This window comes from Triturus cristatus, chromosome 3_1 (genome assembly GCF_964204655.1).
Source record: "Triturus cristatus chromosome 3_1, aTriCri1.1, whole genome shotgun sequence".
In the NCBI taxonomy this organism is placed as follows: Eukaryota; Metazoa; Chordata; class Amphibia; order Caudata; family Salamandridae; genus Triturus; species Triturus cristatus.
This window is the reverse complement of record NC_140583.1, coordinates 736,093,989-736,109,242: the sequence shown is the minus strand read 5'-3', so window position 1 is coordinate 736,109,242 and position 15,254 is coordinate 736,093,989. Positions and strand designations below refer to the sequence as shown.

Below are 15,254 nucleotides of genomic sequence, written 5' to 3'. Positions count from 1 at the left end.
AATCTGGGAATTAGTTTTTTTTTAAAAAGTCACTACTGCTGCTTTTGCTTCATGTACCACAAATCCTTGATTGGGAGGCAGCGTGGATATTTCCACCCGTGACTAGTAAGAGCAGTGGCCTCCAGCCCAGTCATTGAAGGACCTCTTTGCGTAGTCCTCTGAAATAACATTCTAAAAAGAGAAACCTGAATTCATGAACTGCCCTTTTTGGCATTCCATGTGTGTTTGAAGAAGCATGCAGCCCCTATTTCATCATAGTATGTGCACAAAGTTAACCAACCTCCTGCCAGTTTTCCTTGGCCATGCCCAGCATTCGATTGGTAACTGGGGCCTGACCCTATGGAGAAAGCCGTTTATCTTCCCTAAATATGGAGCGCTGGAATGGAGCGACATATGCTGGCCATAGCCAACAGCAAATGCACCTGTTGTTGAGTGGCAGCAGCCTGCTCTGCGTCCACAACCTGGAGGCTCACCACTGACCAACTACTCCCAAACCCGACTTTGCCCTTATGTATCTATGCACCACATGAGCTCAGTCCCATGCATCTTACCACCCACCTGATGCCAGTGGGCTCCCTAGAGTCTCCTCCGGGTTTGTTTTGGCGGGACATCAGTTACCACTGCACCGCCGTCTGCCACTCCAGCTGCTGTTCGTCTTCAGTGCAGTGACAAAAGATGAAGAGCCCTACATGAATTAGGATTCAACAGGTATTTGTTATCCAAAAAGTAAAACCCATCTGCGCAGCAGTGGTAGACAACAAATGACTGTCATTGTTTTTAGGAGGTGTGCGCTGTTTTATAAATCTATGATGATGAAGCACATGCGCAGCATTCACCTCACATGCACATGCTACCCACCTCCAATTGCACAGAAAATACACACAAACAACCACACCAAGATGCCACAGACCTAGTGGCACAGTGAAAGACCGGCAGTCCACATGCACTAATGACCATACCCAAACATTTACTAGTGCGAACAACTTCTCAACTCACAAAATACAATGATGCTACCAAACACCGTATGACTCTCGCCCACAAATACGAAAACGATGCACACAAGAGAACTAACAAAATACAAAATGCAAAGATAGTGATAGTTTTGAATAACCCACTCCTGCATCCTAGCTGGTCGTGACTTGTTTGCTGCACAAGGACAATTTACCTGCATTAATTGAGCCGCCATTCCAAAAGATCCGAACTTCTATTCTGTATCTGCCTAAATTTCCATGCATAGAGAAAGTGTGGTGAAGGATCAGAAAGGAAAGAGGAATTACTGAAAGGGCGCCGCTCGTAGGCTTTGGTCTTTGCCGCTGGTGTTTGTCTACTGATTGCGAGGCTGCGGAGCAGCAGGACCTTCGCCGCACAATCGTGTGCTACAGACTCTGGGGTTTCTCTAATCAGGACTGCGAGGCCCCGGGAGCATAGCGTGGACATCATTACCTCCACCTGGCGTCCTCTTCCTGACCCCTCCCTCCCAAGCTTCATCACGCCTCGCGGCCCCCGCTTCGCGGGAGCCGCTCGTAGGCTTTGGTCTTTGCCGCTGGTGTTTGTCTACTGATTGCGAGGTTGCGGAGCAGCAGGACCTTCGCCGCACAATCGTGTGCTACAGACTCTGGGGTTTCTCTAATTAGGACTGCGAGGCCCAGGGAGCATAGCGTGGACATCATTACCTCCACCTGGCGTCCTCTTCCTGACCCCTCCCTCCCAAGCTTCATCACGCCTCGCGGCCCCCGCTTCGCGGGAGCCGCTCGTAGGCTTTGGTCTTTGCCGCTGGTGTTTGTCTACTGATTGCGAAGTTGCGGAGCAGCAGGACCTTCGCCGCACAATCGTGTGCTACAGACTCTGGGGTTTCTCTAATCAGGACTGCGAGGCCCAGGGAGCATAGCGTGGACATCATTACCTCCACCTGGCGTCCTCTTCCTGACCCCTCCCTCCCAAGCTTCATCACGCCTCGCGGCCCCCGCTTCGCGGGAGCCGCTCGTAGGCTTTGGTCTTTGCCGCTGGTGTTTGTCTACTGATTGCGAGGCTGCGGAGCAGCAGAACCTTCGCCGCACAATCGTGTGCTACAGACTCTGGGGTTTCTCTAATCAGGACTGCGAGGCCCCGGGAGCATAGCGTGGACATCATTACCTCCACCTGGCGTCCTCTTCCTGACCCCTCCCTCCCAAGCTTCATCACGCCTCGCGGCCCCCGCTTCGCGGGAGCCGCTCGTAGGCTTTGGTCTTTGCCGCTGGTGTTTGTCTACTGATTGCGAGGTTGCGGAGCAGCAGGACCTTCGCCGCACAATCGTGTGCTACAGACTCTGGGGTTTCTCTAATTAGGACTGCGAGGCCCAGGGAGCATAGCGTGGACATCATTACCTCCACCTGGCGTCCTCTTCCTGACCCCTCCCTCCCAAGCTTCATCACGCCTCGCGGCCCCCGCTTCGCGGGAGCCGCTCGTAGGCTTTGGTCTTTGCCGCTGGTGTTTGTCTACTGATTGCGAAGTTGCGGAGCAGCAGGACCTTCGCCGCACAATCGTGTGCTACAGACTCTGGGGTTTCTCTAATCAGGACTGCGAGGCCCAGGGAGCATAGCGTGGACATCATTACCTCCACCTGGCGTCCTCTTCCTGACCCCTCCCCCTAATTATTTAAGATACTCCAACACCCGCGTGAGCGGGACGCGAGCGGGGCGCAGGCCGGGGCGAAGACTGGGCAAAGAGCGGGCCGTTTGAGGCCGTTCGAGTACGGGCGAGGTAGGGCCAGGGCCAATCCCTCCGGTCTGGCATCGCTCGTCAGTGACTGAACTGAAGATTGTAGCCCGGATCATGACTGCCAGAGAAACATGGAGTAAATCTGCATTGGCCGCTGGTACGGCCAACGGTACTTTGGACATGTACTTCGCTAAGGCAGATTCTTTGCTGATCGATGAAATAACCACCTTAGAAAGGTGCATCTCACAGGAAATTGATTGGGTTAGGAGATCGTCTCTGGGACCCCTCGCACAGGCCACCTCCCCAGTACAAGTACCAGAATGTATTGCAACTGATGTGGGGGGGGGGGAACCTGGTATCTCTGAGTCTAATATTTCGATTACATCCATTGCAGACTGTGTTATTTCTGATCCTGTAGAGCTCAGCATACTACCCTTCCCACCACTCAGGCTCCCCCCTGTCCAAGATACCTTTAAAGCAAGTACCACCGCTAAGGTCCCCACCATGGATAGAAACCATCCATCTACACAGTCAAGGCAGGGGGAACGGGAGGGAGCAATTTCTAAAAGAAAAAGAAGGGCGCAAACTACGGGCGGGCGCAAGCCCAAGATTACAAAGCATAACCCGAGGGGCGAAGATACTCAACACGGAGTAGCTTGCATGGGGATAGACCCACTACACACCACGGACCATATATCCCATAGTCACAACGCTACACCGCGAGAGGACGGGTTTTCTCTCTCGGACATTAATTCTCTCATGAAGAAAATGCTCATTCCTCTAGTAGATCGCCTCGCAAATTTGGAAATATCTTTAACGAATCTTCAAAAGGGAATTGACCAAATAGTGGATGCTTCTAAAATAGCTAGTCAAAATACGAAGCCCACGCAAGTACCTCCAGTTAAGGAAGGTTGCCCCTCACTAAAGCTTGCACAAATACATCATCCCAGATCATCCATTCCTCACACACCAAATCCGCCGATTCCACCTTGTACTGCAAATTCCGGGCCTCATGGGATGACAGTTGAACCTATATTACGGATGCAGGGTAAGGGTACAAGACACAGGCCAGTTAACTTACCTCCGGAGGCAGTCCCGTATACAGTCATTCTAGCTGGTATTCCTGAACTAAAACCATCTATTAGTGAACCTGTGGAGGCCTTAAAAAATAAGGTTATCCACTGGCTCTCCACAAATAGACTTCTCCCTGCGGGCATCTATAGTGAGGTCCTCATGGTGAGGAGAGTTCCGTGGCTAGGAAATACCAGAAAAACTATTCATGGAGACTGTGTACTGATAAATTTCACGGACCCCCGTACAGTCTCCCATATATGTAGCTGGCCTTACAATGCCCTGGGGTCCTCCATTCAATCCCTTCCCCTCTCATTCTTCTACCCGTCCATAACTACTGAACAGGATGAGGAAGGATGGGAATTAGTAGGCAGGAGAGGGGGTAGAAGGGGCCTAGGGGAAAGAAGGGAGCACCCCTCTACAGGTTTTCCTCGATTTGATTATCTCCCCACCCACAATAGGTTTAGTACTCTAGATATGGTGGATTGACCGAGAGTGTTGGGGGGAGGTGGTGACCTGAATCAAAATAAGATCAAAATATCCAATAAACAATCAGAAATTCCTAAGGAGAAGGATTATCTTGAGTACACTAAAGCTAATGAAGAAGGATGCCTAGGGATTATCAGTCCCCTACCCAACATGGCCACGGAGCGGGTTGCCCAAGAAAACAACTCTGCTTCTAATCCACTGCCGGCGACGAACTTTGGTGCGGTTCCGCACCCAATCCCACAATCCGCGACAGGTAACTCTTCTCCCCTCAAGATCCTATCCTGGAATGTCGCGGGCTTAGCTAATAAATTGAATACCCCGACCTGGAGTTCCTTTTTTGAGGACAAAGATATATGTCTGCTCCAGGAGACCTGGGCAAGGGAAGATATTACCCATACGGGCTTTGCAACATTTTCAACACATGCAACCTGGGGGGGAAGAGGGCGCCCCTCAGGTGGCCTTGCAATATGGGTGGCTACCGACCTGGGATGCAGGGCTGCCATCCTCCCGTCGAATACGGAAGATATCCTAGTTGTACTGTTGGAATGGCCTAACTCCCAAAGCCTCCTGTTGATAAACGTCTATTCTAGGCCAGTTAATATCTCACAGGAGTCGCCTACAATTGCGTAGCTTGTGCTTGCCCTCAATGAAATTCCGGAGGGCACCCCCTTTTTAATAGGAGGCGATTTCAACTGCCACTATGAGCCCCTCTCAGGTACTTTGGAAGGGCTGGCTTTGGAGGAGGACCTCTTGTGGTCCATACCGCCCTCGCAGGCTCCGGCCCCAAGAACATGGTCCCCTCTGGCCCTACAAATTACCTCCCTAACCTTGAAATATGGCCTTCGGGCCTGCAATGGAAGGTTCAAATCCGACATACCTTCTAGATGCACTTTCAATAGAGTGGGCAGACAATCACGACTTGATTACGTCCTGGTTCCCCTGACCTCATGGTCGCATATTAGAGACTTTTGGGTAACAGTTAGGGATGATAGTGATCATAATGCCCTAGAACTAGCTTATGACCATCCTGGGTCTGAGGCCAGGGGGAAACAAAGGGTATCTCCTGAGGACAGCCTGGTCCTTGAGAACAACAGGCGTAGAGTGAAGTGGGAGCAAATAGCTTCCCTCCCCGGGAAGATACCTAAGCTATACGCGCAGGTAATTCCCATATTTGAAAAGGTCCAGGCACTCAAGATGAAAGACATCACCCAGGACGTACACATGCAACTGGGGCAGATACACGATGACCTTGTCAAATCGCTCTCCGAATGTTTAACCAATAAACCAAATAGGTTTAATGGAAAAACCGTCGGCCCCCTCTGGTATAATAGTGCCTGCCGCATGGCAAAAACCGATCTCATGATTTCAATCAAAGAGGGAAAGGGCAACGTGGAAATCAGGGCAAGGAGATCAGCTTATAAGTCTTTGACTTCCAATGCTAAAAGTGAATGGGAGCACAAAAAATGGGTAAAACTTACTACTTCCCTGGCCAGCGGGGACTCGCGCAAATTCTGGCGCTGTGTCAATACAGGTTCGGAGGAGCTGGCCTCCGCCATACAACCTAATATCTCAGCTAAGGTATGGCAAGATCACTTCCAGTCCCTCTGCAAATTACCGGAGGATGACAGGGTGAGCTCCACCCAACTGTCTTGTCCCGTTGGGAATGGGGAGCTGTTCACAATAAAGGAGGTACGAGCGGCTGTTGCTGGGCTGGCATCTGGAAAGGCACCAGGCTTGGATGGTATGCCGGGCGACTTATTTAAGCAAGAACCGGATGTTTGGGCGCCCTACCTTATGATTCTCTTTAATGCCATCCTGGGAGGCATGGCTATGCCGGGTACTTGGCTGGGCGCAGAGATTGTTCCAATTTTTAAAAAGGGTTCCCCACTGCTCCCATCCAACTACAGACCTATTAGCCTTATTGACGTGCCACAGAAGATCTTTGGCAGACTTATGTTAAATCGCCTTCAGGATTGGATTGAAGAGAGTGCGATCATGAGCCCATATCAAGCAGGGTTCCGAAGAGGTATTTCCACTATCGACCAAATCTTCCGTTTGAATCTTTTATATTGGAAGACTGTGTTGATTGAGGGTGGCAGCTTATACACGGTTTTCGTGGACTTGCGTGCCGCCTTCGACCTAGTGCCCAGGGACAAATTATGGGCTGTTTTATTGGACCTCGAGGTTCCCGCTGACATCCTATTAATCTTGAAGAGATTACACCAGGGAAACTTTGCCAGGGTAAGATGTGGAAGAGGAGGCACTCTCTCGGACGCCTTCCCCGTTGACAGGGGGGTTAGACAGGGCTGTGTCCTTGCACCGACCCTTTTCTGCCTCTTTGTCAATGGGGTTATAAACCATCTTAGCGAGGTGAGCAATACTGACGCCCCCAAGCTGGATGGCAGCAGGGTCCCCGCTATTATGTTCGCGGATGATACCCTGCTGCTTTCCAAATCCCCCATGGGCTTACAACGGGTCCTGGACGGGTTCACGTGTTTTTGTGTGGACCGCGGATTGGAGATTAATGCTGCAAAAACTAAGTATATGATCTTCAACCCGCCCTCCACAAAGCGTGCGTGCCCCTCTATAGGGTCCTCCAGACTAGAGCGGGTTTACACGTTTGAATATCTGGGGGTAGTAATCAACCAGTCCATGACGTGGGACTCGCATAAAACTAAGGCAAACATGAAATTGACTCAGCTGGTGGGTGGCATTGCCGGGATGACCAAAGGACTGACTTATAAGCCATTTGCCCCCCGCCTACAAATTTATAAAATCCAGGCTAGAGGGGCAGTGACCTATGGAGCTGAAATATGGGGGCATACGCCTGGGCAGAAGCTGCAGGTAACGGAGAACAACTTTCTCAGGCAATTGGCAGCTTTACCAACTAGTACCCCACTTTTGCCACTCAGATTGGATCTGGGCCTAAGACCAATTTCAGAGGAGCTGGGTCTTAAACCCTTAACTTTCTGGTGCAAAATGTGGTCTTCGCCGGATCTTTCCAAATACAGAGCTGAGTTGCTAGAGATTCAGCATCTTTGCAAAAATATACAAATCCCATGGCTAAGATATATCAAGCAAACTTGCGAGTCACTGGGTAGACCAGAATTGTGGTACGACCCAGCGTCTGCATGTTCCAGGGTCTCACGAAAATTCATCTCGAAGGCTTATTATGAGTACAACTTACGTGCTGCTATCACGAGTCCACGGGAGGGGTCTCAAACTGGTCACTTCCTGGGTTTTAAAGACTCATACCATCTAGAGCTTATATTTGACGACATGGGCCCACCACTAACAAGGAAGCTATATATGCAATGGCGTTATAGCACTCTCCCCCTTAGGGCGCACACGGTTCTTTGGGCAAATTTCCATCACACAGCCCAATGTCCCGCTTGCGCGCATTCGAGTGAGACGGATTTGCATGTCATATTTTTTTGCCCAGCCTACCAAAGAGTAAGGAACTATTGGCTTCGCCCTCTCCTTAGAAATCTGGGTTTTAGACAGCATGCCCCAGCTTTCAGAATACTGAAAACAGATCTTTCTGCCCCAACTGTATTTGCTGTTGCAAAATTTTTAACATCAATGTGGATTACCCGTATGCATTGTCTTAAGTCATCTCAATTGAATGAATCATCGTGACGATTTTAGTCTAATTGTGTCTCGTCTACTATCAACTGAATTATGTTTGTATATTTTATTGTGTATAATTCTTATTGTACTTATTTTGTATTCTTTTATGGTCCTAGTGACCGAAATAAAGACAAATGATGATGATGATGATGAAAGTCCAACAAATATGTTTCGTGCACAGGGGCGGCGCTTGGTCATTAAGATTGGGGGAGGGGAGAGCTTCATTTTACTGACAATCACGCTGGCAGATCATGTTAAAATACATAATATGACAAAGCACGGCGCATGAGAGCAGCTTAACACGCAGTGAAAAGGGAGATGAATGCAGACTGGTAGGAGTACTAAGTTAGAATAAAAATATTTGCTAAAATAATCAAATAATTTTAGGACTTTCAAAACAGAGATGAATGTGTGTGTGTTTTTGTCAGTGTGTGCATGCAAAACTCTCAGGTGAAATCCGCCAGACACCTCACCATACCCGACTGAAAGCACCTGTGCCCAACTATTCATTAGAAAATATATTATTAGGGGGGTGTATAAATGAAGCCACACCCCTGATTGTGCAGATCACCCAGATGCCTTAGTATGTCTCTCTAGGTTCTGATGTTTACATCTAGCAGGGTTGCTTTCAGAGAGAAAGGCAGGACTTTGGCAAATTTCCAGAAAAGTATATGATGGATCAAACCCCAACACACATTAGCTATGGGTTGAGAGGTACCGCATCTCCCTTTTCCTCGCACAGCACATATAAAACACAGAAAAAAAAGTAATCTCATACATACCTCAGATCCCTAAGGGAAACCCTAAATGGTTTTAAAATTGCCCTCACACACTAATTAGTGTCATGCTTCATCATAGACCATGCTACAACACCCTGGCGCAGACCAATGCTCCACTGTGGGGGTTAGTCTGCGCCAGGGTGTTGTAGTACGCTCTATGATGAAGCATGACACTAATTAGTGTGTGAGGGCAATTTTAAAACCATTTACGGTTTCCCATAGGGATTTGAGGTTTATGTGATTTTCCTTTTTTTTGTCTGCATATTATATGGATCAAAGTCCACAGTTTTACCCTTCACAATGTCACTTCTTAACTGTTCCAACCTAGTTTTTGCCTAATTTAATGCATCTTTGTCTATTTTTGAAAGGTACGACAACACGTTTGATGTCATCAAGGGAAACTGTGGCTGCTGCGTGCCAGTCATAGAGGAAATCGAAACGAAGCAGGTACAACTGAACTGCCCAGATGACAGCCAAGTCACCATGGACATTAAGATCTTCAAACGGTGCACCTGCAACTACAAAATCTGCACTGAACACCACTGACAGCTTCCGCTGGCTTGAAACAGGAGGGCTGCTCACACTGGGATGGACGCTTACGCCTAATTAACCTGATTTAGAGAGAATTTGTTAATACAAGCTAGACTGCATGCATTTATGTAACAGACAAAGAAAATAAAGTGTGCTTTTTGTCAAATTTGGAAATTGTGTAAAAATTCAACATTCTAATCGCTCAGAACAAATGGTGCGTGGCAATCACCTTTCACACTCGTCAGGGCCAGCTGTGGAGATCATGCCCAAGGTGAAATAGTCCTTTTTGCACAAGGTTGGTTGTGCATACCCCTCTGAATGTCGCCCTCCAGGCACTCTATTTGAAGCCTCAGTAAAGCCAGTGCTCCTCACTCACCACGTGGAAATGCAAGCAGATTGCGTTAGGAAGGCACCCTATACAAAACCCCCATTGCAGATGTCATACGTCGCAGCAGAGGAAGACCAGATGATCTGAACTTCTGAAGATCGAATCTCATAACCAGTGAACGAGAGGTACCACTAGGAGGAGTTAGGTGTCCTCTGAATATTGGATGAGTAGCGTTCATGCCCATGGGTGAACTCACATACACTCAGGGCCGGCTTTAGCACTGGTGGCGCTCAGGGCGGCTTCGCCACGGATTCCCTCACTACCACCCTTTAACAGTCACCATAGCCACTCTCTCTCAGATGCATTTAATACATTTTTTTGCATCACTCATCAAAGTTAAGGGTGTCAGAGCACTTTACATGACACACACATTACACAGAGACAATCAATCATAGGTGTGGTAAATCAGTGTATAAGAAATGTTACATAACACAGAGGACAACAAGGGGTGGATTCACATGTCATCCATACAGGTAGGCAGTATAGTTGAAGAGTACTTGGTCAGGAGAAGCACAAACTCTGAAGTTAAAATGTAACACAATAGATTGGGGCTCTCTTTAATAACAAGAACTGATTTGCACCCAAAGGAACCCTTATAACATTAGAGAATAATGAAAGTCTGGGGGAAAAATCCATACACTCTAATCTATACCCTGAAGTCTGCACCAGTTCTTTGATGACAGTTAATAGCTCACTGTAAACTGCAACTAACACAAGGAAGTCTCTGACAAAAGCAGTAACCCACTGATCTGTTTATATTATATTCACTTTCTGATCTGCATGGTACATGTTCTTTGCAGCAGGCATATTAACCCCCTGCGCTACCTGACCATGAATCAAAACTTCCACGAGTCAAAACGTCTACTAGACAAATCTCCGATCTCACCAGGAAGAACATTAATCACTGGCATTTTCTTGACATTTTAATTGTTGCCTGAAAATAGCTGGAGGCTAGGAACGCAGCAGCAGGTGTTTTTAAGCACCAAAAAAACTAGCAAGCAGGTGCCCCCATGAAAAGTCAGCACCCGGTGCAGTGGCACCGGTCGCACCGCCCTAGAGCCCTGCATACACTCTCCTCGAGGCAAGTCTCTGCTCATTAATTACAGAGCACTCTAGCCTGTCCGACTCCATGGCTTCGTAAGAAATCTGCACCAAATCCTCCCCTGGCAGCTGCACCCTTTACCGCCCAGCGCATTTCTTGGATTTAGATTATGGTTATTCCAGGCACAAGTATTTGTGCCCTAAAAGGTAATTAAGTTGTTTTTCATTAAAAACATTTGCATGATTAGTACTCAACTAAGCAAGACTCCGAAGAATGATCTCTGTGCACCTCTTACTCGTGTGTAATTCTTCAGTCATGTGACCAAAGGTTTGATTATAGTGCTGGTCAACCGCCAGCGATATAACGCAATTTAGGTGGTTGACATCATCATCTCTCAGTGCTTAAGTTGAGCAGGTAGTTTCCGGTGCTCGGCACCGGCACTTTATTGTCGGCACTGGCACTTATGACAGCCTTCCACATGATGGCGCTCTTTGTCTAACTTTGTGATGAGCACAATAGTTACTTAACAAATTATAATTCAATATACATTGAAATGACTAATATCTGCCACCCAAAGCTATGAGAATAGTTTGGGCGGCAGGTATTACTCATGAGCGAGGCTCACAGGCCTACACTAACGTGGCACTTGTGAGTAGAGCCGCCACAGCCATTCTACCAGCTAAGACAAACATAGACATGTTTGTTCATTATCCCAAGTCGCACTTGCCTTTCCTGAATTCACAGAGCTACACCTGGGGTCACTAGGCCAACTGCAGCACTCCCAGCCACACCTCACAGCATTCACAGTCTGAGCTGCTGGTTAAAGTTTGCACTTGAAATCCATGATTCCAGTACCCACACATGGAACATCATACACCATCACTAACCCCACTGCTTCATATATGGACAAGGCTGCCATCTGGAGAGACGCTGCTATAATAGCTCGGTATGTTGGACGAAAAAGTAGGCAGTGTTTTATCATCACAAAGTAATACTTGCAGCGGACTTCTTTACAAAATCCCCGTGTTTGTGCTTTGCCTAATAATTTTTAAGTAAGCATATACAGGTAAAAATGGCAATTGCAATTTAAAATTGGACCAAGGTTCAATAGCTCCAGCTAAATTACCGGGAGCCTTTGGAGCCGCTAGACCTGAATGGCTAAGATATGGTGCACAAAAAAATGGCAATCACATGACACATGCAATTGTGCATCCAGGGCGAGGGGGTAGCAGACGAGGAGCACACTGCTCATCCTTTAGTCATCATAGATGGGTTACCACCCCATTGCAATTCAATCTACTGCACTCAAATCCACCCTATGCCAATCCAATCCACCCCACCCCACCCCACCCCACTAAAATGCAATCCACCCCATCCAGTCCACCCCACTGCACTGCAGTCCAATCCACACCACTCTACTTCAACCCAACCCACACTACCACAATCCAATCCACCCCACCCCAGTTAGGTCCACCAAACGTAACTCAATCTAATCCATCCAGCCCACCACACTCCAATCCACCCCATTCCAGTTCAATCCACGCCACCACTCTCCATATCAACCCACCACTCCAGTCCAATCCACCCCCTCCAGTCCAGTCCAATTCACCCCTCCACTCCACTCCACTCCACTCCAAAACCACCCTACTCTAATCCCATCCACCAAAATCCACACCAATTTAATCCACCCCACTCCAATACACATCATCCCATTTCAATCCACTCTATCCAGTCAACCCACTCCATTCCTTTCCACTCCACTCAATCCAACCCGCTATACCCACATCCAATCCACCCCAATCTACTCATATCACATCCACCCCACTACCTCAATCCACTCCATCCTAATCAATTTCCTCCCACTCCACTGCACTCTATGGCACTCTACTCTATGACTCTGCACTCTACAACACTCTCTGCCACTGAACTCTACTCCACTCCACTCTACGACACTCTCCTCCCCTTCTCCACTCTACTCCAACAATTCCAGACTACGACACTCTACTCTCCCCACTCCACTCTAACACTCTACAGCACTAACTTTCAGCCATGCTGAATAGCAGCCACACTAGTGTGCAACATGGCAAAAAACATTGCCAAAGCCAAAGGGGGAAGGGGGGAATGCCTAGTGCTCATGACAGATCAAATCAGGTTTATGGAAGGCATCAATGACTCAAGTGTAGGAACGTTTATATCGGTAAAAGTGGGGTAACGCTGGGTGGTAAGAAGTTTATGGATTCCTGCGGATTCCTTGGAAACTGGGGAGGAACGTTGGTGGTAGTACATTTGAGGCTCCCTGCAGATTCCAGAACTTTTCATCTCAGAAATGTGCAGATTTGGTAGGTTTCTCTAGGTGCTGCCTGAGCTAGGGCCCAAAATCCACATCTACCAAAATTGCAAAAAAGATCAGGTTTAGTAAAAAAAGGTGATATCCTCTGAATCAACATAGTACATGTTTTTTTTTGTTCAAACAGTTTTTTTCAGAAGCATAGAAAAATATGTTACATAGTAGAAAGCATATGCCACTACAGGGTAAGGTATAGCACAGCGTACACATCTGTAGATAAGCGGTCATCAAATAGACAAAATGCAGTATGTTGGAGGGAGTTAACAATAAGAGGCGAGATGACCTTTTTGGTTTGCAAGTAACAAATGTGAAGGGGGTCTACTGTGGGAGAAGCATACAGGCGTACCCAATGATGGAGTAGAGCAAAGCGAAGGCACCCTATGTGGGGTAGGAATTGAAATTTCTGAGTGTGCAGGAAACTGAAGCAGAAAAGAAAAAAGGGAAAGATAGGAGAGATAGAAAGAGAGAAGATACAGGGGTGTGGTGGGGGTGTGGGCATAAGGTTCCCCTGGTGTGTGGTGGAGGAAGGTCTACAAGGTGTAAGGTCAGTGCATTCAATAGGCTACGTGTCCGTGTACTTTTGTGTACTTTTTTGTATATAATGTTGTCAGCGCTATTGGTGGCAAATAAAATGTTCCACCATTTCTCAAAGGAGGTTTCTGTGGTGGATTTACATTCTAATTGAACTGCTTTTTTCCACTGCTAGCATAGGGTTGAGAAGTAGTGAGTCATGTGTGGACAGGTTAATGTTAGGTTGGCGCGCCGCGAAGCCAAGTGTTGAGGTCAGTAGGTTGGAGTCAATTGGATTTTAAAGATGTCTTGAATGATATGGTGTATTTTGGATCATAGCTGATGAACCAGTTTGCATGTGAAGATCATATGTTCAAATAAGACAGAAGATTTCAGCATTTGTCTGATTGCAGGATCCCCAGTTTGTGTAGCCTCAATGGAGTCCAATAGAATTTATGTATCAACCAAAATCTGGTTTGTGCTACTGAAGGTGTAGTTTTAGCCAGAAAAGGAGAATGCCAGATTTTATGCCAGGTAGAGTCTGAGAAGTGTGAGACTCGGTCTTCTTGAATGTGAGAAGACCGATTCTTTTTTAGGTTTTTGAGGAGGTATAGTCTTGGAGGACCTACTAGTTTCTAAATGTGAGATGCAGCATGGCCTATCCTTCTGAGATTCCTGAGGAGGTTGGGAAGGTCTGGATTGTGCGGCTTCAGGAGCTTCCTAATGATTCTTTTGAGTTTTAAGAAGTTGAAGAATTCAATCGGGGGATGTCATGGTGTGAGCTCAGGTCTGCAAATGGGATGGGTTTAGTGTTGAGCCTAAGTCTCCAAAAGAGTTAATACCTCTTTTGGCCCATTGTTTCCAGAATAAAGTTCTGCTTTCTACTTTATTATTGTGATTATGCCATAGAGAAGCCGTAGTAGAGTTAGTTGGTCAGTGTTTTTTCAACACGGAGAAGAATTGAGACCATATCTGCTGTTATGGGGGATGAATGGGCCATTGGGCAGTTTTTACAGGCCACAAATAGACAACGTGGAATTTAGCGAGATCGGGAAGAGTAGCTGGGATTCAATTTGGAGCCAGGGGGTGGGGGTGTATAGTCAGAGGTCTTATTAAATCACTAGCAACCTTGGGCACCACAAACACCTGTTATTTCTAGAAGTCAGACCTGTTCAGGCCTCCACTAGTTTTACTCCATTTTAGGGTGGGACCGGCGATCCTAGCTCTCTTCCTATTCCATATGAAGTTCGAGATAGCCTTGTCCACTGGGTTAAAGAAGGTATTGGAGAAGTTTATGGGAAGCATGCTGGAGAGAAACTTGACTAAGGGCACCATTATCATTTTTGATGCGTCAGCCCTGCCCTACCATTTTAGGTGTTTGGGAGACCAAGAGTTTAGTAGGTCTTTAATTCTAGAAAGTGTTTTATTTTCGATAATAAAGATAAAGGCATGTAGATCTTTACCAAACCAGATGCCTAAATATTTGAGCACCTCAGGTTGCCATTTCAGGCCAGAGTCACTAAGAATTGTTGAAGTGCAGTGAATATACATGGGGAAGATCTGCGTTTTAGTGTGGTTAAGAGTGTAGCCAGATACCTTAGAATAATTACTGATTTGGGATATAATGCGGGGGATAGGTATGTCTGCATCTTCAGGGAAAATTAGAACATCATCGGCGTAAGCTGCAACGAGTTGCCTGCCTGATTGAAACTCATCACCTTTGAAGTCATCGTATGCTTTTAGAGAGAATAAGAGAGGTTCGATAATAAA

At 47.2% G+C, this 15,254-nt stretch overlaps 1 protein-coding gene across 2 annotated transcripts in view; it reads left to right on the top strand.

Annotated features, from left to right (window-relative positions):
* The window catches only part of MUC6 (mucin 6, oligomeric mucus/gel-forming), a 159,696-nt gene extending 150,333 nt beyond the window's left edge, over positions 1–9,363 (top strand). For both annotated transcript variants that reach the window (XM_085644897.1, XM_085644896.1), the window contains one exon: positions 9,035–9,363. In XM_085644897.1, coding sequence (XP_085501023.1) covers positions 9,035–9,212 — 178 coding nt within the window. In that variant the 3' untranslated portion in view covers positions 9,213–9,363. The remainder of the gene's footprint in view (positions 1–9,034) is intronic.
* Positions 9,364–15,254: the final 5,891 nt, after the last annotated feature.